General features: G+C 49.8%; 1 protein-coding gene and 1 long non-coding RNA gene across 4 annotated transcripts; one reads left to right on the top strand and one right to left on the bottom strand.

Annotated features, from left to right (window-relative positions):
* Positions 1 to 6,292: 6,292 nt before the first annotated feature.
* On the bottom strand, positions 6,293 to 23,155 carry ONECUT1 (one cut homeobox 1). 3 transcript variants are annotated; one of them, XM_071755153.1, is made up of 3 exons: positions 21,996 to 23,155; positions 21,617 to 21,884; positions 6,293 to 8,288 (listed from the first exon to the last, which is right to left on the bottom strand). In XM_071755153.1, the coding sequence occupies exons 1-3, from the start codon at positions 22,695 to 22,697 to the stop codon at positions 7,996 to 7,998; spliced, it is 1,263 nt and encodes a 420-aa protein (XP_071611254.1). In that variant the 5' UTR covers positions 22,698 to 23,155; the 3' UTR covers positions 6,293 to 7,995. The 3 variants fall into 3 exon arrangements, with proteins under 3 accessions (XP_071611254.1, XP_071611253.1, XP_071611255.1); XM_071755152.1 differs by having other exon boundaries at positions 21,617 to 23,155; XM_071755154.1 differs by lacking the exon at positions 6,293 to 8,288 and adding an exon at positions 20,483 to 20,775 and having other exon boundaries at positions 21,617 to 23,155.
* LOC139801180 (uncharacterized) lies at positions 19,956 to 20,836 on the top strand. Its single transcript, XR_011728090.1, has 2 exons — positions 19,956 to 20,484; positions 20,568 to 20,836. It is a non-coding gene; the product is annotated as an uncharacterized lncRNA (long non-coding RNA).
* Positions 23,156 to 23,863: the final 708 nt, after the last annotated feature.

Genomic DNA, 23,863 nt, shown 5'->3' with positions numbered 1-23,863 from the left:
TTCCTAAGCAGAGTTCTGTTCAGGGTGCGATGGCTCCTGCTGGATTGGTAGACTCATCCTTTGTCTCCTCCCTCTACGTGAAACGTAACTCATTGCACAGCATTAGTTTATGTATTAAAAGCAGACATTTAGCCAATGTGTACCAACAGACCATTTAATGATCCTGCATTTCAGAGCATTTTTATTGCCCCGTTTCAATACTTGAAGTATAAAAATGTACCTAGAAAGTGTAACTTCTGACCAAAAGCTCAAACCCTGCCCTTGTCCTTCCCTCCCTCAACCCCTCTGCTATCCCCCCAAAGGAAAACAAGGTACACCTGGAGCTCAGCTACTGTGCAGGGAAAGGAAATATTTACAGCCATCACAAACCATGTCAGTACACAACATTTAGTCGAAACAGAATTATTCTTTACGCAAAATAAAACACAGGTGAGTGGCATCCTATTTTCTGTGCCATGATGCCACCATCAGCTTTGCAGAATTATCATTGTCATTACTCCTTTTTTTTTATTTTTTTTTTTTTTTTTTTTTTTTTTTTTGCTTTTCAACTCAAAACTGCTTTTTCCTCCCTGGAGCTGGGGGTCGGGGTAGGTGCAGCACCCTCCTCCCACCCCTTCACCCCCCCCCCAGGGGATGCTGCACCGGCGCTGCCCCCCCCGCTCGCCCGCAGCCGGGGGTCCCGGGGGCTCCGCCGCCCTCCCTGAGCCCGGACGTGCCCGCAGCCCCCGGGACCCCCGGCTCAGCCCCCGGGACCCCGCACCCCGGGAGCCCCGCCCGGTCCCACCCGCGGCCCTGGCTGGAGAGCGGGGGACACGGCGGAGGCTCCAGCCCTTGGGTGCTCTCCCGGCCGGGCTGGCCGGAACCGGCCCGTTCCCGGTGAGTCCCGGGCAGGAGAAGCCCCGCGGGTCCCTGGGGGGCTGGCAAAGGCCTTTTTGTGAGCAAGGCTTCCAAATTCAAGCTAGATTTTCTCCCGAGGCTTACGCCCGCTACTGGCGCTACCCGTGCGAATGGCGAAGGAAAACAAAAAGTCAGCAAAGTCTCTCACAAATGCCAGTGCTTCGAAACATTAAATGAGTTTAAAATTCTTTGGATGCGCGGGTCTCACCCGCAAAGCAACTTTTCTAGGAAAAAAGACGAATAAATTAAAGGAAAAACACACTCATAATGCCTTTCTGCTTTCTAAGTGACGAAAGTACTACGTTGAAACACTCATTTTGGCATGTACAGGTTGTGGGGAGGGGAGGCCCGGGGGGATAACCTGGCAGTGTTTGTAACACGGGTGGAAGTGCATGCCAAGACAAGGCTGAAGATACACCCTGCAGTCAAGAGAAGCACTCTCCTTCAGTTCATCTCGGCATCAAGAATGAAAAGATTGTAACATAAAGCTTTGGCCATTTTTGAATCTACTATATACAATTAATTTTTTTTTTTTTTTTTTTTTTTTTTTTTTTAACTACATAGTCATAAATTAAAGCAGTGATTAAATAAGCGTATACAAAATGTAATTAAATTAAAAATCACAGCACATTATAGAGAAAAAATAGGAACCATTTATCACAGCAGAGAATATTTTTTTTTTTACCCTGTGAAAAGAACATCGACTAGCAAACACAAAGCATCCTAGTTGAAAAAAAAAAAGAAATCAAAGCCATGTTTCCCTTTCTTGCATTCATTGCAAACAGCTATCCTTACTCTCTTCAAAACATTACCAGGAATAAGATTTTCCTTGAGTATAACAGAGAAGTTCTGCCCCCCACCCCCCTCCCCAAAAAAGAAAAAAAAAAAAAAAAAAAAAAAAAAGGAAAAAAGAAGAAACCCAAACCAAACAATATAAAAGGAATATACAAACAAAACAACCCCTACAAAATAAATAAGAATTATAAAGCTTTTTTTAAGTAACCTTAACAATTATCAAACTAGTAAGTTCTGCCTTATCACATAGACTCTCTATACAACATAACCCTAAAGATTTATTACTATGAGGTATTTGGAGGAATTGGTAAAAGCGATGCACGGCCTGTCTGGGCTGAGGGACTCAAGCTGCTTGGGGAGAAAGAAGAGGGAACCTTTGGTTTGTCAGCAAGAAAGTGGAAAAAAACATTTTCCTTTGGTATCAAAGAAAGTTTCATTGCATGGTTGCACGGCAAAAAGCACCACGGTGAAGAATTATTCCTTTTTTCATTAGTGGCCTTTCTAAGAGGCTGAGGTATTCAAAGAGTATAAGGTGAGAGATAAAGAGGTCAACAGCGGTTTAACACTTTGGTTCAAGCAAGGCACTCGTCCTATGAGTTTACAAAGTTTGCAACATGTTTGCCTAGAGCTTTATTATTATTATTATTATTATTATTATTATTATTATTATCCTTGTCATCATCAGTAGTAGCAGTTGTAGCAAGAAAAGTATTTGTAAGGTTATTCGCATTACCATTAAGAATGAAGACAAAGTTACACACTGAGAGAAGGTGAGGAAGGGGGATCGGGGCAACGGGGGTAAGAAGGAGGATGAGTTCCCTTTCCAGACCAAGGCCGTGCATGAAAAATCTTTGGTATTCTTTGGTATCATCAATGTGATTAAAATCACCAATGGAAATCGAGTGAGGTAGCGTCTTTGGTTCACACTATAAATAGTAGATCTTTACACACTTTTTTTTTTTTTTTTTTTTTTTTTCTTTTTTTTTTTTTTAACACGTGGAAGTAGCTATTCCTTACCTTTTGCTTCTTTGTCTTTAGCAAATAGTTACCAAATGTATTGTAAAGCTAACCACACCACAATAATAAACCAGGAGGCTAAGCAAAAATCTCAAAATTAGCCCCTGGGCCTTTGAATGCACCCAAACGCAGCGAGATAGAAAAGGGTAAGTGCTTTCTCTTTGTTTGCTAAATGCATAGTTTTCATCCTTATGTACAAAGGAGGAGGAAGATAGGAGGAAGATAGGAGGAAGAGTAGTAGAAAGAAGGACTGTTTTCAGGGGTAAAAATGTCTTGTTTACAACTCAGGTGAGAAGAGATGTCCTAAGACTCTTTGGTATAAGCTCAGAGGTGTTTCCAAGCCCTCCAGGCAGCAGCAGCCCCCCTGGCCACCCCGCTCTTGTCCTGAAATCCCTCTCAGGAGAAGAGCGGTGTCGGGGGCAGCCCTGGGCCAGCTGGGGCAACGAGGCATTCCCGGGCACTTTGCCTGCTTGGGAACTTGCTTCTGGCTCTGGTTGAGCCAGAGCAAATTCCCAAGGGAAAGCCCCAGGAGTGGGCTTGCTCACTCTTTTGGGTTCGTGTTACCTGAGTAAGGAAAGGAAGCTGAGGTGCCTGGAAGGGGACGTGGGGGCCAACACAGCGGTGTGGGTCGGTTGGAATATTAATTTTTTTTTTTCCCTGGAAAGCTAATAATGCCATTTACAATGGGGATGGATGTGGACAGTTCACTTCTTGGCCAGCCTCCCCTCGTGGTCCCTGTGGTCAGGTTTGGATGCAGCCTGCGAGCTGAATGCACGTTCCTGATGCCCTCTTCTCACCCATGGAGCCACCTATGACTGAGGCCCCATCTCCTGATGCTTCCAAATTGTTTCAGGTTCTGCTCCCTCTCTAACCCTTCCTGGCAGACTTTTAAGTCCTTTTTTTTTTCCAAAAAAAATTTTTTTTTTTTAATTTTTTTTTTTTTTTTTTTTTTAGATTTGAAACTAATTTCCATTTTGTCAGGAACAAAGTGGACCAAAAGCCTAACACTACCAGGATGTCCTGTGGAACGTTAAGCACAGCATTAGAAAGCAGCAGCCCTCTGAGGATGCTATGCCAAGGAACAGCAATGATCCAAGCCAGGGAGAACCAGGGAACCTGTCTGGGTTTCAGTCCGTGCAGCTGGGCAGTCTGCTCAGAGGTAAAACAGCTTTACAGGTAGAATAAGCAGTCCCATAGTTATTTGCTTCATGTGTTGAAAAGGATTAAAGAAAAGTGTGTTCTTTGCCTATCCAGAGTATGAGGAGCATATTGCTTATGGGAAGAGTGGTTTTGTTCCTAATGGCTTAGAAGAAACCAAAAGGTTTATATATACTTAAACAGACATGTAAAACCAACCAAAACACTTAAAATCTAGAACTTGTGCATCAGTTTTGTGTGGATGTATATGTGCATGTGTATACACACAGATACCTCCACAAAAATATGTGTGTGTATACAGAGACCCTTATACAAGACCAGGGGCTTGCATGTGTGTGTATCTGAGATCCTGAAATTGCATATTGGGTGCAAATTTAATGCTGGTATGAAAGTTCTCTTTGGTTTCAGCAAGTAGTCTCTAAAGACAGTACAATGGAAATACTAAAAGAATGCGTCGATGTACTTTGAATTTCCCTGCATTTTTAAATTCTCAAGTTTTAAATAAATAAGGCTTTCTTTTCTAAACTGTAGGTACGTTAAAAAGCAGTGGTTTGCTGGAAAAAAAAAAAAAAAAAAAAGTTAATTATTACTGTCCTTTATTAACCTTACACTAACGAGACTGCATTCATAATATACTTTATAAGTGAGCTTATTAATATTTCCATGTCAATTATGTCTCTGTGGGGATGGAACACTTAAAAAGAAAGCTCGCTAAAATTTAAGCTAGAGACTGGAAAAACTCATGGATTAGACCACATTTTTGCAGACAGTTGCTTTGTCAGTCTTAAAGTGAGGTTAATGTAGGAAAATGTGGAGAAATATCGGGTGCCAAAAACCTTGGTTTTATTTTACTTCATTTTAATAACAAGATGTTTCAGCTGTATTCTAAATACTTACTGGAAATTAACTGTATACCCTGACCCTTGACTAGACCCTGTCCTCTTGGGAAATAACTGGTGCTATGAAGTTGCCTAACTTTGGTGTTCCTAGTATTTTGAGTGGGCTTCATCTTGTTGATGGTGGTTGGATTCTAGTTTGCCTTGAATTTTCCTTTCTCTCTCTTTTTTTTTGTTTGTCTGGGTTTTTTTAGAGGTTGTAATAAAGATTGACTATTTCTAATCCTTGTGTTGGGACTAAACCTGCATATTTAGTTCTTCAGAATTGAGTATACCTTGAAGAATCACTATAGAAATTTGAAACACCAGTTAGAAGTCTAACAGGCAGATGTCTGGTTTTTAAACTCTTGTCCCCTTACACTAAAATTTAATATGCAGATGTTGCACACTTTCCTTTTTTATTTTACCAGAGTAGGAATGGGATGATTTCTCTTCTATGGGTCTGTTAGCAACACAGCATTTAAAGATTTCATCTAAAATCTTGAAACTATTTCATGCATTATCCTGATTAATAGATGGCAAGAAAGAATTTTCCTTTCTCTCTCTTTTTTTTTTTGTTTGTTTGTTTGGGTTTTTTTAGAGGTTGTAATAAAGATTGCCTATTTCTAATCCTTGGTTGGGACTAAACCTGCATATTTAGTTGCTTCAGAATTGAGTATACCTTGAAGAATCACTACAGAAATTTGAAACACCAGTTAGAAGTCTAACAGGCATATGTGTGTTTTTTAAACTCTTGTCCCCTTACACTAAAATTTAATATGCAGATGTTGCACACTTTCCTTTTTTGTTTTACCAGAGTAGGAACGGGATGATTTCTCTTCTATGGGTCTGTTAGCAACACAGCATTTGAAGATTTCATCTAAAAACTTGAAACTATTTCATGCATTATCCTGATTAATAGATGGCAAGAAAGAATTATCCTTTCTCTCTCTTTTTTTTTGTTTGTCTGGGTTTTTTTAGAGGTTGTAATAAAGATTGCCTATTTCTAATCCTTGTGTTGGGGCTAAACCTGCATATTTAGTTCTTCAGAATTGAGTATACTTTGAAGAATCACTACAGAAATTTGAAACACCAGTTAGAAGTCTAACAGGCATATGTCTGGTTTTTAAACTCTTGTCCCCTTACACTAAAATTTAATATGCAGATGTTGCATACTTTCCTTTTTTATTTTATCAGAGTAGGAACGGGATGATTTCTCTTCTATGGGTCTGTTAGCAACAGAGCATTTGAAGATTTCATCTAAAAACTTGAAACTATTTCATGCATTATCCTGATTAATAGATGACAAGAAAGAATTTTCCTTTCTCTCTCTTTTTTTTTGTTTGTTTGTCTGGGTTTTTTTAGAGGTTGTAATAAAGATTGCCTATTTCTAATCCTTGGTTGGGACTAAACCTGCATATTTAGTTGCTTCAGAATTGAGTATACTTTGAAGAATCACTACAGAAATTTGAAACACCAGTTAGAAGTCTAACAGGCATATGTCTGGTTTTTAAACTCTTGTCCCCTTACACTAAAATTTAATATGCAGATGTTGCACACTTTCCTTTTTTGTTTTACCAGAGTAGGAACGGGATGATTTCTCTTCTATGGGTCTGTTAGCAACACAGCATTTAAAGCTTTTCATCTAAAAACTATTTCATGCATTATCCTGATTAATAGATGGCAAGAAAGAATGCACAGGACAAGAGCTCAGCTTGCTACACACAGCTATGCAGCCACAAAGCATCAGGCTGCATCTCAGTCTCATGGGAATTTTGCTATTGACTTCAGAGGCACCACGATTCAGCCTTCCAAAAGCCCCACTGCAGCTCCTGTTGGAGCTCTTCCCACCAACACGAGCTGATGTTGCACCACGGTTTTCAGTAGGAAAAGACCATGAGCCTTCAAAGCTACTGCTACTACTCCTTTGCCTGGGAAAGTCAATAGGTAAAAAAAAAAAAAAAAAAAAAAAAAAAAAAAGAAAGCAAGCTCACCAACATCAATGAGTATTGATCAGATGCTGAGTCCTGGGGGGGTTACATTTCACAATTCTCCAGCTTGGGATGGGAGTGGCACACAGGGGGCACCCGTGGCAGCTGCCACCACCTTCCCCAGGGATCTAAGGGCCCCTTGTTTGCTCCCAGTGAAGTCAGCAGCAAAAGGGCTCCCAACTTCAGTGGGAGCAGCACCCCACTGCCAGTACCTGTGCCATAACTGGGGCTGCAGTCTCTTTGGGTGACATTCTTTCTTGCCAGCCATGGAAAGAAAAAATAATGTGGTTTCACTAATTGCAAATAACAGTCTTGATTACAAGTTTTATGTGTTATACAGTTAGATTAGTTTATACCTATAACTCTACATAGTATTTTGTGTAAAAATAGCTTTGGAATATTAAAATCATTGCAATAAAATACCTGCAATATAATTATTAAATGTGTTCTTTGGTAGCGAGTTGATTTTTTTTTTTAAATGGATGGAATAGTTTTCCTTTTTTTTTTTTTTTTTTTTTTAAATCTGAACATTCCTTAACAAACAAAGAGAATGCACTGGTTTAGGTACCATTCAAAATTTCTTTGCCTAGTTTGAACTTGCTCCCAGGTGTTGCACTGGTTAAGTCCAAACCACGAAACAGCAAAAACCACACTACCGTTCAAATGAATCCAGACGACTCCACGCTCCGTCAGTCGTGCCGTGGCACGACCCCCTCTGAAGACCAGCCCTGACTGAGTTCCTAACCACCGGTGGTATGCACACAACCTACACCTTCCCGGCAGTCGCTGTGGAAATGAAGAGCCACGTCTGAAGAGATGTCCATTCAATGACAAGAAATCACTCACTATGCTCCAAACCACTAAACAGCCAAGTACGGTGAAGATGATCACGGGCGAAGGTGTAAAACCAGCGGTCTGCTTCTCTTCTCTTTGCGTTCCCTTTCATTCCCTCCGCTTCACTTTCTTCTCCCTCTCTTGTTTTTTTTTTTTTTTTTTTTTTGCAAGTCGTCGTCCTGCTAAAGTGTGTGTCTTAGAACAAAGTCATAATGCAGGTGAAATAAGTCTTTGGTTTCTTTGGACTTATAAATAACATTTTTTTTTTTTTTTTTTTTTTTCTCAAATAGTTCTAAGTATAAACCTGCTATCTTGAGGTCCTGGTCTGTCTTTATTTATTTATTTATTTATTTTATTTTATTTTTATTTTTTTGTTTGTTTTTTTTTTTTAAAGCTTTTCCACCGAGGTTTAGTTCGTGGTTATTCCTTCATGCTTTGGTACAAGTGCTTGATGAAGAAGATGAGTTGCCTGAATTGGAGCTGCCCTCGTCTTGCCACTTATCCAGACTCCTCCTCCGTGCATTCATGAAAAAGTTGCTGACGGTGCTCAGCTCCAACCCAAGCTGCTGGGAAATGGTAATTTGTAATTCTTTGGATGGACGCTTGTTTTCCTTGAATATTGCATGTAGAGTTCGACGCTGGACATCCGTGAAGACCAGCCGAGGCTTTTTGGGTGTGTTCCCTCTATCCTTCCCGTGCTCTTGTTCTTTCCTCTTGCACGCTGCAAGAAAGGGGAGGGTGGTTAGTGAGGGCTGGCGTGTGCTATGGGGCAAACCAAGGAAAAAGGGCTGCCTGTGTCAGCTTCCAAAGCTGGAGAGAATGCAGGACGTGTCAGCTTAATTTTAAACTTCTTATAAACCATTAAAAAAAATGTAAGAAAGAGAAGTTAGAATGTACCTTAAGGATTGTCTGTTAAAACTCAGCAAATGCTGTTATTGAGAGTTTACATCTTCATACCAGCTATCAGTGCTGGGAACTAAACCATATAATATTTCTGCAAGGTAGAGTAGAATTTCCCTGAGCCCTGGAGTCAACCTTTCCCATCAGTTCTACCTTCATCATTTTTTGTCAATCCATTTAGGTAGCTTTTTACTGGCTGAGAAGTAAGGAACTGGGAGAAACCAGGATGCTGCTCTTACAAGCTGGATGATTATGTTTTCTGAACAAAATAAACCACATCTTGACATGCAGAGCAACGGTATGGTAAATCTTTTTTATGGAATTTAACCTTATTTCATCTGTCATCCTTTTTTCCCTTAAAGGGCACTTGCAATTTGCAACCTGCCTTACAGATCATTTGCCAGGCAGGATCTGACTGGTCTGGGACAGCAACCCCCTGATCTCCTGCCAGCCTGCTAGGATAAAAGATTTGCTTGGGAGGACAGATTGCTCTGTCTTGCTTTTAAAAGTCTGAAGTTGTCTGTTTCCCTTTTTCCCCTCAAACAACATCCTTTAATGCTGATTTAGAGATGTATTTCTGAAGGTAAAATGGGTGCTCAATCTCTGTGCCTGTACAGTACTGATTTCTGTGGAGATTGGTGCTGATTATACGAAGAATTTTGTGTAGTGTCTCCACCTGTTCCAGGTATTGGAATGAACACAGCAAATTACTTCACAAAGGTCCTTCCTACATCCTTTATTGCTACTGAAATCCAGCCTTGGCATGAGCATTTAGTTGCTTGAGGGAGGTACAGAAACAGCCACCCACCTTTGGTACATTTAGAAATATCAGCCACAGAAACCACACAGCAAAATTCAGGGGATGCAAAGGCAACTTCTGCTGGCCCAGTCAGGAAGGGGCCAACCCACCAGTGTCTCAGCCCTCTGCAGGAGAAGCTTTTGAAGATATTCAACAACATCTATTCCAGCTACAGATGCTTTCCTAAGCAATGAGACATCAGTCAAATGGACTGGGATGCCAAACTCACATCTTCAAGAGTTATTTTTAGCTGAAAACCTTTGAAGAGTACTCTAAAGTTTCATCTTGGCTTCTAAAACACTGGGCTGAAAAACCAGGTTTCCTCGTGCAAGTCAGCCCCTAAGTCAAGCTGGAGAATTCACTGGGGGGATTAGTTCCTGTTGTAATAATCTTGCACGCCCATTGAAAACAAACATCAACAGCTCAGGGGTTAAAAATACTCTTACAAGAGTAGTCAACTATTTACTCACAAGTATTAGGAATGAGGAGCAAAGCTACAAAGAGTATCTCAGTCTTTTATACATGTCTAACCATCTGACAACCAGAAGCTGCCATGAAATCATCTGCAGAAGCTCAGCTCTGTAACAGCCTCAGCCTCCAGCTGCTCCTCCTGACAGGTTCATGCAGAGGAGGAGACAAAGCAAACTCAGGTAGTGTTTGCCATGCCCAGCACTTCACTTCTGCTCACACTGCTTTGCAACTTTCTTTTTCAAAGACTACACAAATTCCAGCTTTTTCATACACTGTCCAGATCATCATTTGTCACAAAATCCTAACTTGGGGTGATCTGAGACAGCACTGTACAGGAATCATCACACCACAGAGCACAGTCACAGCAGGGGACACAAAGCCAGTTCAATTAGCAGTGTAAACTTCTGGGGTATCAATCACAAACTAGTACATGAGTTCTGTGAAATCACAGAGAATATCCAAAAAACCCAACTATTTTCTATTGTGAAACTATCCTAACACCTTGTCTTTCTGAGTTTGTGCTCAGCTCCTGAAATAATATTCCTGAATAGTTATTTTCTTGTAGAAATTGTCCCAGGAGTCACAACATAGTCTGTTCCTCAACTTCAGTTGTATCAAAGACCTCCTAATTACTGCTAACACCCCTGGTTAGAAACAAATAGTTTTAGTATTTCACAAACAGATCTTCATTTCAATCAAGCCCAGCAGGAGGCAAACACTGAGGCTCCCATGCTGCTCCCTGGAGAAGCTGGGAGCCAACCCTGCCTGCTGCAGACAACTGTGGACTTGACTTTTTATCAAAATCCCATGCAGGATTGTTGCTTTCCTAAAGCCTGGTCCACACCCAGTGGGAAGAGGTGAAGAAATGCTCTAGCTTAGCCTGTGAAATAAGACAGGTCATGTCCTTACATCCAAGTTGGAGCTTCTACTTTGAATTGAGGGCTAATGATATATCAATTGAGAGAGAGAAATACTGGCTCAGTTGAAGTTTGGGAACTTATCTGAGACACAGAGACCCACATCCAACAGGTTCAGTCCTGGTGAATGTGGCACAGCCCCAGCAGGTGAACCTGAGACAACCCAACACAGTTCTGAGCCCATCTCATCCCAGCTCACTGGCCCTGGCTCTGCCCAGAACTGCTTGCAGAGCTTTTTTCCACCTGGGAGAGACTGGGAGCACCTTCAAAATCCAGATCAGTTTCAGGCAATCCAAAAGTTGATTCTTTTTCAGCTCTACTCCCATTAGCATTCACCAGAGGCAGCCTGAGGGAAAAAACTTCCCAACATGCTGACTTGTTCAAAGAGCCCTTTCGGACAGCACTGTCAGGCCTGGAGCTGTGAGCAGCAAGGCTGGATCCCACCTTTCATCTTCTGCCTTGTCCAGACTCTGGAATATTAATAGCACTTAAAAATAAATAATGGTGATAATGAAAAACCATAATAGGGTTTCCTTACGATCGTTTTCCCTGCACTGGAGCAAATCAATTTTAATAATAAATTGTAGCTTCCAGCTTGCCAGAACAAATGTAGACCACGGGATAAAGTCTGTTCCAACATGAGAATCTATCCAGAGCAGGCACAGAGCCCAGCCAGCACACATGGTGAAGGCTGACAAATTGCAGCCATCCAGCTGAGTGACAGGAGCCCGAGCTCAGCCCAGGTCACGCTCAGACAAAGCAGCTACACTTGCACAGGTCCTCCTCTAATGCCAGCAAAGGTGCCCACTGAAGCCAGAGGCCCCAGAGACACTGACTGAAACCTTCCTTTTGAAAAGCATCAGTGTCTTATTTCAAAACTGTTAATGACACACCTTCATCTGGGGTTTATTTCACATAGCAGAAGATTTGCACTGATGCCCTTCCCGTGCCCCTGCCCACGAGCAGGGTGGGCAGACCCTGTCCCATTGCATCCAAGCTCCTTGCAGGCTGCTGTGCCCCCTGGAGCCAGGCATTTCTCCCACAGGATGCCTGCTCACACGCTGCCCTCACTCCCCAGGCAGCCAGATGTGCCCTTTGTCTCTGGGCTGTCCCAGCTGACACTCCTTGTTATGCCTTTTGAAAAAGTCTTAAGAAAGCCTAGTTAAGGAAAAAAACAAAGCAGAAGATAAAGAAAGAGTCACTCTGACTCCAGCAGCACACGTGCAGATATGACAATGTAATATTATCAGTGCCAGAAGGAGCCTTATAAATCCAATGCTGAACTCTGGCCTTTTCCAGTCACTTCCATCTTCCCCTGCCCTGAGCAACCAATATTTTTGACACTTGTAATTCTCCTGATACAGTCCATCAATCTATTTTTGCCTCCCTTTACTCCTTCTAAGTTGCCCAAGGGATTTGTCTGAGTTAACTTGCCAAACACTGTACATCTCACTGAGGCCCAGCTGCCTGTACATGGCACAGAGCTGGGGTCTCACCACTGCAGCTCCACCATCTATTTCCACTCCTCCACAGTGCCCAGCTGCACAGCACGGTGGGATCAGTCCTGCTCTGCCAGAGGTGCAAGCAGGATCCTGTGTCCTGTGAAAATGCACTGAGTGCATCTTCAGGTTGAGATGGTGAAGGAGTATTTAACCCACCTGTGATGTAAAGTTCACTCTTCTGTTGGTCTAAAAGCAAAGACTACAGTAAGCTCTGGTGTTAACCCTGATGCTTGATCTATTCTTTCATCCCTAGAGGACAGATTTATTTTTTAAAATCTAAGAAAAAAACCCTGGTTGCCATAAATTAATTTCCAGGAGCACTTGGGACATACATCTGTGCCTAGCTGTATGTGGCAAACCCCAATGTTACAATCTAAAGACCTGAAATAAAGAATGAAAACAGCAATGCTGGCAAGAAACCTTCTTTCTGCTCTCTTGTTTTGGGCACATAATAAAGTACCACTCCAAGGTCTGCTGGCTGCTTTGCTGGAAAACTGGTACCAGTGCAGAGGCAAAGACAATCCCACCAGTGCCTTGACACGAGCCTCCTCACCCCATGCAGGAGGAAACCAAGGTACATGGTGGGATGCTTCTTCCAAACAGGTCCAGATAAACAGCATGGAGACAAACACACAATAATGTCTCCAACCATGCTGAATTCAGAGCCTGGCAGACATGGAGAGGAGACCTTGTTCTGGTCACCAGTGATGGGATACAGGGCCCTGCACCCCAAGGTGACAGGTCACATTCCCAGCTCTGCCCTGGGTCACTGCACACCACAAAACATTATTACTTAATGGCCAGCAAGTGCCCTGTACAAGCTGGGGTGGTGGTCTTTGTTCAGCTCCCCATGAGCAGGTTTACAATATGCTGATTTCCACTGTACCTGCCACATTATTTGATACCAATTAGCAGCTGGAAGGTTAAGACAGACGCTGTGGACAGGAGTCTGTAAGAACCTGCTTTCCACAGAAGGTTGAAACTGCTTAAGAACTTTGGTCACTAGAGGTAGTCCTAATCATCCTGGCTTCAGTAAAAATAAGTAGCCAAAAGTTTATAAAAAATTCATGTTGACACTGATTTATGATAAAGTGTGATAAACTCCAACCTTATCATGGGAATAACACCTCTGGAGTGTGCAGAGAGACTCAGATGATGTATCTTTCCTAATTATCAAAACCTTCATATTTGGGGGGAACATGAGAACAAGATAAGGGGCTGATAAAACACCTGCTGAGGGAACACTTCACCACATGAACTAAAAACAAGCAAGTCTGTTTGGCCTGGGTGAACAGCCCCAGCTGCTGTGTGCTATTACTCACAGATGTGGCCATTCAGTGGACCCCTCACTGCCCCATCCTGCCCCACTCTCCTGAGGCCTTTGAAGGGGCCCAGAGGCAGGATCCCTCTGGAAAGGTTCAGTGTGAGACAGAACCTCTGCATGCCAGGGAGCTCATGGCCATGTGCTCCTGTTGAAGCAGGTAAACAGCATAAGTGATACAAAAAGAACATTTCCAAAAACTTCAGCCCACCTTAGAAAGAGGTCATTCACATGTTAGTGATGAAAACCCACATGGGTGACACAGCTCATGGGTCACTCTCCAAAAAAACCCCCTTTCAACAGAAGAGAGTATGGACGATTATGAAATGTCTGAAATAATTTCTTATTACTCCTGCCATTTTGCATATGTCTCTCTAAGTGATTTGTATTTGTGCTTATTTAGAGTGCAGGTGTATCCATCTAGTCCGAGGTAATTTGATCTGTATCTTATTTCTCTGTCATCAAGCCCAGGCAAGGGTTCTCTTTTGTTGTTTCATAACATGACAAGAGATAAAAAAACGTTCCCATAAGGGCAGCTGACAGAATGACATCAGCATTCAGATCCCAGCTGAGGCTGGATTGTAAACACCTCACTCCCGTGCACTCTATTAAAATGAGTGACCTTAATTTGCTGCCCCTGGAATAATAAACTGAATCCAAGTAAGAAGTGCTGACTCAACACTTTGGGCTTCTGGGGTTTACACAAACTTACGGTGTTGATGGATCTGTAACCACTTGAGTGAGTTGATATCACCATTAAAGAATAAGTTGCTAAGTGGATCAATCAGGGGAAAGCACCCAGTTTTTCTGCGATATCATTTAAAGCAAATGTTAAATTTCTTCAGCTGGGTCTTTAGTTAACCATATTACTCTGTCGAATATTTCTTTGTCTAGCATAAGTAATTAGAATTTAATAACTTTAACTGCATCTTAATTACCCCAAATGAATTGAAAGGACGTTTAATAGCAAAGATTAAATTGCCTTAATGAACGATTTTTGCGACTGCATCAATATTTTAATCGTGCTAAGCCTTTGCCGCCCCCACCCCGCACCGCACCGCAGCGCACAGGCAGCCCCCGGCCCCTGGGGGGCGCCCGTGCCCCGCCGCAGGCCGGCTGCGGAAGAGGGTTGCGGGGGAGGGGGGGAGAGGTATCTCCGCACCCCTTTGTACCGCACTGTGTCGCACCACGCACCTCTGTACCGCACTGCTCCGCACCGCCCAGCCGGGGAGCACCAGCCGCTCCGCGCCGCTCCGCCAGGAAACACCTCCAACTCCGCACCCCCCTCCGCACCCCACACCGCCCAGCCGGCCAGCACCGCCCGCTCCGCACCTACCCGCGAATTAACTTCGCGCTTGCTCGCTCCGCTCCGCAGCCTGCTCCGCACCGCCCCCGATGAGCAGCTCCGCCCCACTCCGCGCGGGTTCGCAGGGCACACCCTGCGGAACCACTTCGAACCCGCTTCGCCCCCATCCCACCGCCCCGCCCCGCACGCTGCTGCCTGCTGGAACGAATCCTCCCGCGGGGCGTTCCCAGGCCCTCGGGCAGTGCGTTCGGCGGCAGGCCGGGTTATTCCGCTGTCCCAGACTGGGGATCTGCTGCAGCAGCCGAAAATGGAGGTGCTGAGCGCTGGAAGTGACGCAATCCATTGCAAATCCTTCACTGGGGCATTAAGGGTCGTCAGATTTCCTAAACACCTCGGCGATCTTATCGGGCTCCTTTCCTAAGGACCTACCTGCCCGTTCCCACTTCACCTGCTCAGGTCTTTAAGCCCTCTGTCAATCCCGACCATATATGCAACAGAGCGAGCTGTGACTCAAATGAACGAAAAATCCAGCGGTGATGACACAAATAAGTCCCGGTTTAAGGGGGGGGCGGGGGGAGAGGGAGCGTTACGGCAGCGGTGTGGCCGCCTGCTTCTGCGGGGGAGCGCTGCGGGGGCCGCGGGACGTGTGCCCGCAATTATTGCACCGCCTGTGGGTAACTTCCCACCGACAGTCCCGGAACGCACCTAGCAAGGTGTGCGGTACTGCTGCTCCTTAAAAATATCCCTAACCTTAAGGCAGGTTCACTGCAGCAACCTGTGCACCGAGGTCGCTAAGGATGAGGCCCCCGTGTCATCGGGTTTAACACTTTAAGCTGTTTGGAGATGCAGCATTGCCAGGGGTCCCCCAGAAAGTGCCTGCACACACCAACGCCGATGTCACACAGCCTGCAGCAGCAGCTGGCGACGCTACTTGCGCACCTGCGGAACAGCAATCCATCGCCTTTTAATTGCCGTCTGGGCTGTATATAAAATGTTACCACTGAGACTTCCTATCGCCCTAAAATGGGAAGAAATCAAAACTACTCTAGAGCTAATAAATTGTTCCTATAAATTGCTCTTTCAGCATCATAAAACTGACTTCCTCTTAAGCAAAATGGCTCAAGTAAGCTACATTTCCCAAGAAAGTCAGTAAGCATCAGTGGCTTCTCTGTCAGCACATGATTTATCCAAATAGATTTATGTTTAAAACGCGAATCAACATTTATCGATTTGATCACGGAAGTACCCGACATGATGCCATACTAGGTCCTCTCTCGGTCCCCAGGAATAACTCCTTTCGATGCCTGTAGCCTTCTGATTAAAGTCACCAGCACCTCAGCTATGATGCTTAAGCGTTAGATCTCCCCCAAAACGAACTTGTCACTTGTGAGGAGATTAGGGGGATCTTCCTCCTGCGCAGAGGACAGGTAAAGGCTGCCTGAGGCAAAGCGTGAGATTTGATTTAGTGCCGGTACGTGCAAACACGGGCACCGATGCATTGCTGGCCTGGGCGATTCCACGATTTTGTCTCAATCTAACCATCCCGTTCCTTTCCGTCTGCAAAGGGCAAGTCGCACACGCCAGCGCCAAGCTGCAGCCCCCCAGCGTCCGTGTCCTCACGGGTGGCACCTACGGTGGGCACAGTCCTGGAGCCATCCTCCTCTCTTCCTGGGACACTCAGGTTCCCCTGGTTTGCGGGGCGGGCACAGTCACACTGGTGTGAGAGGCTCATTTCCCCTCTGCCCACGTACTCGTCCGTGGTACCCACTCCCAAAAGGTGCCCTCGGGGCACGTCGCCCTCCGGGAACCGCTCCCGCGTCACCGCCTCCCCCGAAGGCAGATCGAGCTCGGGGAGTCCCGGGGAGGCCGAGCGCGGCCCGGCCCGCGTCACCGCTGCTCGAGCTGCGGAAGCTCGGCAGACCCCTGCGGCTTATTCCCCAAAGAGAAGAGCTGCCTTAGCCACGGCCGGCCGCGGGGCTCGTTCGAGAGCGGGACCTCCGGGTGCGGGCCGGGAGTGCGGTGTCAGTACCGCCGGCAGCGGGACCGGGCCTGAGGCGGGAGCTGTCCACGGTGCTGAAGCCGTCAGGGCAGCGCCTCCCGCACTCTCCCTGCGCTGGGTCCACCGGCGCGGGGCCCCGCCGGGACGCAGCCCCCGTCCCGAAGCGCTCTCCAAAGCCGCCGCCTCCCGGTTCGGGAGAGCCGCCGCTGTCCGATGCGGGCGGGGCGCACGGGCCGGCGGGACCAGCTTCCCCCCGCCGGCCGTCAGTAGATGGCGCAGAGGTTCCGGGAACGGAGGGGCGACGTACGAGGGCTCCGGGCGGCTCGGTGAACCTGACCTGTCGGGGCAGGCAAACGCGGTGGGTCGGGTCGGCATAGCACCCACAGCCCGGTCGTGCAGCCCTCGGGGCGGTCCCGCGGTGCCCGCGGTCAGGAGAGGCCCCGTTCTGAGGCCATGTCATCCAAACAGCAGAGAGAGTGGGAGCGGGGCACGGCCCCCCCCGGCGCCTCCTCGCCACGCGGCAGTTAATTAAAACAAACAAACAAACAAACGAGAGAGCGAACAAACAACCCCTGAAGCTGAGAAGTGCTAAAGGGGCGGGCGTTCCGCGGGGACGGGAGCGGGTCTGGCCCGGCCCGGAGGAACGCGGCACTCAGCCGCCCGGCCCCGCTCCTCCGCCTTCCGCTGGGCAAACATTAACGAAGGGCAAACGAGGCTGTGTGCGAGCGGCTGTAAATCAATCCCGCCGCAAGGACACGGCCGGCAAACAACCGCGGCACCCAGCGCCCGCCGGGCTGCACGCTGGGCACTGCGGCGGGGCAGGATCGCGCCGGGGGTTGCTCTCCCACCCTCCGCTCCGGGACACCTTGCCTTGGACCAAGCACTGCGCCGGTCGTCGCAGAACCGCCTGCAACACCGCCCACGGTGCACAGAGCCAGGCCCGAGCCCGTCCCCGTGGCGTCCGGGCGGCCCGCAGGCGGGGAGGGGCAGGGCCTTTCCCCTGGGGCCGCGCTCGGGGTGCCAGCGTTGAAGCCCCCGGTCGATGCCCTCCGCCTCCCTGATGTAAATGTTTATGCAAAGTTCCTGCCGGGTAAATATTAAACAGGCCCTAATGAGGCAATCGGGGCCGCAGCGGCATCGACCTTTCCCGGCGCACGCTGGGGCGGCCGGAGGGGCGAGAGGTGCAAACGGCATTCATTAGATTTCATATTTAATGTGGAAAACTCTCTGATTACTGTATCGATTTCTTCACAGTTAATTTGGCGAGGATTTCTCGCCGGCTTCCCAAGGCTTCATCTTAGCCGGGATTCGCGTTAGAAGGGTGAAAGAAAACGAGAAGGGGGGGGGGAGAAAGAGATGCAACTACGAAAAATAAGAGGCAGGTTTCAGGTGACTATCGGGCAGCTCTGGAGGGACGGGACATCCCCCGCCTGAACCTCGCGGGCAAGTCCGGTTTCCCCACGGTCCCGGTTCCCGCCGCCCCGGGACGGGCTAGGGAAAACCCATCGTGAGAAAGCCGCGGAGGGGTCTCAGGGAGTGACCCCCTTCAGCAGTCGGTCCAAAGGGGCCTTCTAGGCCCCCTTTTACCCTCCACGCCTGTTCCCGAAACGATTCTTTGCCGCGTTCCTTCCTTCCGGCCCGGGCAGGCTGGGCAGGGCCGGCAGCCGGTCCATTTCTAATAACAAATGGTTCGAAACCGATTATTTTTTCCTGAACAAGACAAGTCGGGTTTTGCCATCTCTGTACCCTCCTGCTTGCCCTCCGGAAAGTATCCTCAAATAAATTCACCCTCAAATCCAAGCAGGCTGCAGAAGGGCTGTACATTTTCTTTGAATTGTATTTAATTTTTCGGCATCCCTTTGCTGCTCTTCCAAATGTCAGTGAAGGCGGGGGAGGGAAGACTAACGAACGGAGAACGGGTCAAATAGATAAATATTCAGTGATAGCGGGGGAGATAGAGGGGGACAGACAAAGGAAAAGAGAACAGAGAGAAGAAGGAAGATGGGATGAATAAGATGGAGGCTGGAAGAGGTCAGCTTTGCAATTAGCAGTTCTGCTTACATTTCAAGAGACAGCCCAGGAAGTGTCAAGACCTCAATCCCGCTTCCATGTAACTACCAATTTTTCCTCTATTTGTCGGAGCTTCAGTAATCTGGGAGGTAGGAATCCCCCAGGGATAGCTGGAAGGGGCAAATACTCAAGATAAAGTGCTGTGCAAGAGCGTGAGGCCTAAAATAAGCAGGCTCCATCCCCCTCACCACCTCTCGGCCTCTGCCTGCATGAAATCAGAAAGGGAAGAAATGAAGGCGGCGAAGGCTTCGCTCTGGGTATTTATCTAAGGGATAATTCTCTAAACGCCCGGGAGTGAGTTATAATTTGGTCGTGAAATTTAATTTGCGTCGGCTGGAGTAATTTATGATATTTTGAATTGATGTCCATACATCAATATCAATCGGGGCAGATTTTTACCACTTAGTAAGATCATCACACGTTCAAAACCTTCACAAAATAAAATCGATAGTTTATGCACTTCCAGCAGGCTGCCTGCAGCGCAGGACGGGCAAGCGCGCAAGGGTGCGCGGTGTGGCGCTGCCTGCGCGGGGCGGGGCGGAGCGGGGGGCTCAGGGGGCCTCCCCCATTGGCTGGGACGCAGCGATATGCAAATGACCACGTGCGGCGGGGCCGCCGGCGCCCAGGCGGACAGCACCGGCCGAAGCGCCGGGACGGCTCCGCGGGACCCCCCGGGACCCTGCGCCGACCGGATTGGGGGTGGGGGGGGGGAGAACGGGGAAGCTCGGGTGCAGGTGGTCCTCCCCGACCCCACTCCGCAGTCTCCCCGGGCTGCGACCCCCGTTTCTCTGCGGGGAGGCTCTTTCTGTAAGGTGCCAGCTTTCGGGTATCATCGGAAAGGGAAGGCGGAATAATGAGGCTTTGTCTCTCTAACGGGATTACCGGGATCCGTTTATGCGAGGGCAGCGGTGAGGAGGCTGGAAGGAAGGGGCGGTGTAGGGGCAGAAGCGAACAATGGGTCTCCCCGGCCCCGGCAGCTGGCCCGAGCGCGGCCGTCCCCCAGCAGAGAGGGAGGGAGTGAGGGAGAGAGCTGCCGCCTCCCTCCTACCCGGCCCCGCAGTGGGGCTGGCAGACATTCCCGGCCAGCAGTGCCAGGGAGGAGATGCCAGCAAACTCCGAAGCGAGGGGTTGTTTCCAATATCGATCTATGCAAATGAACGGAGATTCAGGTCGACCAAATTGTCGTAAAAATACGCTCCAAATCGCAGAAAGTTCGCCTTAGGAATCGTTACGGGGATACTGGAAGCACAAACTCCATCCTCCTCTCCTGGGTAGCACCAGCAAGACAAGAGTTTTCTCCTGGTGGATTGGTTGTTGAGGAAGGGAAGGCGGAAAGGGGATTTTCTGAGAGCTCAGACCTTTGAAACTGGCTCCGCAGGAGTGGAAGCCAAAGAGAGCAACGTCCTCCCGCCGGCGTGCACGGCAGGGCCAGCTACAGCAGTGAAGGAGATCCTGCCCCCCGGCCCTGCCTGGCACTGCTTTAGGCTTCACAAACGAGGCGGCTGGATAAAACCGGGCAAGAAGCACGGTGGTGACCCACCCAGATCCCCGCACGGTCAGGAAGCGGTTCCCAATTCCCACCGTCGTAGCAGTCGAAAGCTCACGACCATTTTCGCATTTGAAAGGAGAAAGGTTTGTCCCTTCCCTTATTTTTGTCTGTGAAACGGATCAGTGACCCCGGCTCCAACTCGGATTGACTGTCTCGCGTTCTCCAGGGACAAATTAATGGAGACCTATCACTTAATTAACAAACCCTCACTCACGGCATATTAAACCCGGGCTCTGCACTGGGAGCGCAGGCTGGGGAGGCGGAGGAGAACAGGTACCGAAAGGGACGGCAACCTACGAGCAGACAATAAGGAGCCGCGACATGGACTATGTCTTTTACGCAGAGGCTTTCACTCGAAAATCGAACTCTGCGGCCTAATGATAATTACAACCAGTAAAAAAAAAATAAAATAATAATAATAAAAAAATCTACCGATTTAACCAACATAATTTCTAAGCCACCACTCACACGCCCGGCTCGTATCGTTTGCTGGAAAAACCTACCCCAGCACACCCAACCCAACGCGAGCGGAACGCGGAGCTAACACCGGCCCGAACTCTCGTCGGGAGCTACAGCCGAAGCCCCCCGCCCCCGGGGCCGCTGCCACCAGCACAAAGCAGACACACCGACTCCTCTCGGCAGTGCATTACCAGGATTCTCCCGCACCCCGTCAGTGGGTCGCACCGGGCAGCACCGGCCCTGGTCGTGCGATCCCCACGACCGGGACCGGTACTTCCCGGTACTACCCAGCGGAGCTCAGCACGGTTCGTTTGAGTCCAGTACGGCCCGGCTGCTCAGACAGCTGCCGACTGAAGCATTTCCGCCTCGCCCTGCCCGCGCAAGGCAGCGCTGCCGACGACCGGTGGGGGTGTCGGCGGCGCCCCGTTACCGGGCATGCTGGATACCATCCCGTAGCTGACGGGCTAGCCTGGCGGGTGCTCCTCGCCCGGGATAACGGGGAGGGCCCTGGAGCCGCAGTGCGCAGTCGGAACCCCGGCCCGGCTTTGTCTGGTAGCCGGGAGTGCGGCTCCGAGGAGCCGGACGGTGCCGGTGCCCAGAGCCGGGAGAGGGTGCGGGGAGAGGAGAGAAACGGAGCGGCGGAGGGGGGGGGCGGGGCTGCTCTTCGCGGGCAGGCAGGGACCGGGGCGGCCTGCCCAGGCCCGGGGCCCCCAGCCCTGCCGCCGCCGTGCTCCGACCGCCCCGCAGCGGGCTCACCTGCCAGCCGCAGAGCAGACATCCGCTGAAACTCTGGCTCCTGGAGCCACTTCCACATCCTGCGGAAGGTCTCCCGGCCGGATTTGAGCTTGCTCCAGGGCTTGGGGTTCCTCAGCAGGTCTGAGAGGGTCCCTTGTGAGCGGCACAGCACCCTCTGGGCGAAGATAGCCTGGGGGATGCTGTACCGCTTGAGCTCGGTGGTGATCCTCTGAGCTACTTCTTTGGTATTGATTTCTTCCATTTGCCCTGAATTACTTCCACTGTTGACCTGCGAACCAGTTACAGAAGGGTTTTGTTCCCTGGCAGAGCCCAGGATCTGCCCGTGGCTCTGGGCATTCAAGTGGGCATGGGGGTGGTGTGGGATCCCGTTGATAGGCACCATGCCAGCGGAGGTGGGGGTGAGGTGTTGGTCGCCATGCCTGGCTAACATGGCAGGGTGGTGGGCTTCAAATCCGTTTGGGGTGAGCATTTTCTCGGCGGGCATGGTGGCACTGGGGTGAGCATAGTGGGGCAGCCCTTGCTGGGAGTTGTGGATGCTCCCCAGACCCGATCCAGACAACGGAGAGAGGCTTTGCCCCATGCCGGTAACATCCTTATGGTAGGGTGTGTAGAGATTGTTCATAGACGCCAGACCCCTCTCGTCCCGCATGAGCGTGAAGCTGCCGCTCACGTTGCCCGGTATCCGCTGGTGGGGGTGATGGTGGTGATGATGGTGGTGGTGATGGTGAGGGAACTTGTCCGAGACGGTCGAGATGGGAGGTAGAGGCTGCAGAGGGGTTAACGTGGTGTAGGTGCTGCTCATGCTCATGCCGGGGGGTGTCTCGCAGGCCATGGTCATCGTGGGGTGCAGGGGGCCCGTCAGCGCGTGGTCTGGCGGCCGGTGGTGATGGTGGTAGTCGCCGCCGTCGAGGATGGACGCCATGCCCATGGAGCGCGGGTGGGCTGGCAGGTGGCTGCCGCGGTGGGCCACCGCGCTCCGGTGGTGGGGGCTGCCGCTCATCAGGTCGGCGGCGGCGGGCACCGGCTCATGGCTCACCCCGTGCAGATCGCCGATGTTCTCCATCGCCAGCTGCGCGTTCATCGTCGGCCGTGCGGGCGGCTGGACCGCACATCTATCTGGTGGGCGGTGGGGCGAACCGGAGCTCTTCGCGGCGGCCGCGGGCCGGTTCCTCCCGCGGGCCGGCGGCGGCGGGCGGGCGGGCGCTGTGGGCTGGTGGCGGTGCTGCTGCTGTGCCGGGCTGGTGGCTTTTCCTTTTTTAAATTTTTTTCTTCCTTTTTTTTTTTTTTTTTTTTTTTTTTTAATTTTTTTAAAATTTATTTATTTGTTTTTTTTTTTTTTTTTTCTTTTTCCCTGTTGTTGGTTGACGCCGTCGGGTCGGTCCTAGGGCCCCCGCTCCCTCAGGCCAGGCTCCGCAGCCGCGGCGGGTGTCTGGCCGCGTCCCTCGCCATCTCTAGCCATGGCTCTCACTGCTCCGCCGCTCGGACACGGCTCCGCTGCTGCAGCGGCGCCGCCGCCGCCCCGGCGCATGCGCGCGCCCCCGCCCCGCCCGCCCCTCGACGTCACCGCCCCTATTAAGGAGGCGAACCCCGCTCGGCAGCACCCAGAGCCGCCGGAGGGTTCCGTCCCCGCACCCCTCCCCGCTGGGCACAAAGGGCCGCCCTCCGCACAACTTCCCCCCCTCCCCAGCCTCTCCGCACCCCGCCTCTCTCTCAGGCGGGCGGTGCCCGTGTATAGGGGCGGACCGCTCCGCCCCTTCGGTGACTCCGCGTTTTCCGTGAGCGCGGAGCCTCCTCGCCTGCACCTCGCCGTGAGCTTCCGGGGCTCGCACTGCCTTGCCCCGGGAAGCCTGCGGAGCGTGTGCCCCGCAATGTCAACCCTCCGGGTCCCGCATCCGTCGGCCACTACACGCCCACCGGCCTGGGAATCGCTCCTCTGCCTTGCCTTACTGGGAAACTTCACGTTTCCCGGCCTGGGGATGAGCGCCGGGAGCGGTGCGTCCCGGGTGCAGCCTGGCTCTCCCCTGCGCCTCAGCTCTCGCCTCCCCAAGCGTTTGTCCTGTCGTCCCCTCAAGACATCTCGATGGGTCCAAGCGGGCAACGCGATGGGGAAGGAGGCCCTTTCCCTCCCTCCTAACCTCCGCCGGGGACCCCGAGCGGGCGGGGGGCCGTGCCCGGCGGTGCAATGCGAGCATATGCCCCGAGGCGCCCAGCAGCCGGACATGCCGCTGTTTTTCTTTTATTTTTTTC

This window comes from Heliangelus exortis, chromosome 11 (assembly GCF_036169615.1).
Source record: "Heliangelus exortis chromosome 11, bHelExo1.hap1, whole genome shotgun sequence".
NCBI classification, from domain to species: Eukaryota; Metazoa; Chordata; class Aves; order Apodiformes; family Trochilidae; genus Heliangelus; species Heliangelus exortis.
The sequence above is the reverse complement of the archived record's forward strand: the minus strand, read 5'-3'. Positions and strand labels throughout refer to the sequence as shown.

Bases quoted from the DNA above. Each gene is read 5' to 3' on its own strand.
- ONECUT1 (XM_071755152.1), bottom strand. From the start codon at position 22,697: ATGAACGCGCAGCTGGCGATGGAGAACATCGGCGATCTGCACGGGGTG. The intron at 8,289-21,616 runs GTGAGCCCGCTG...CCTTTCTTGCAG, and splicing joins GTCTGCTCTGCGGCTGGCAG to CGTGCAAGAGGAAAGAACAA.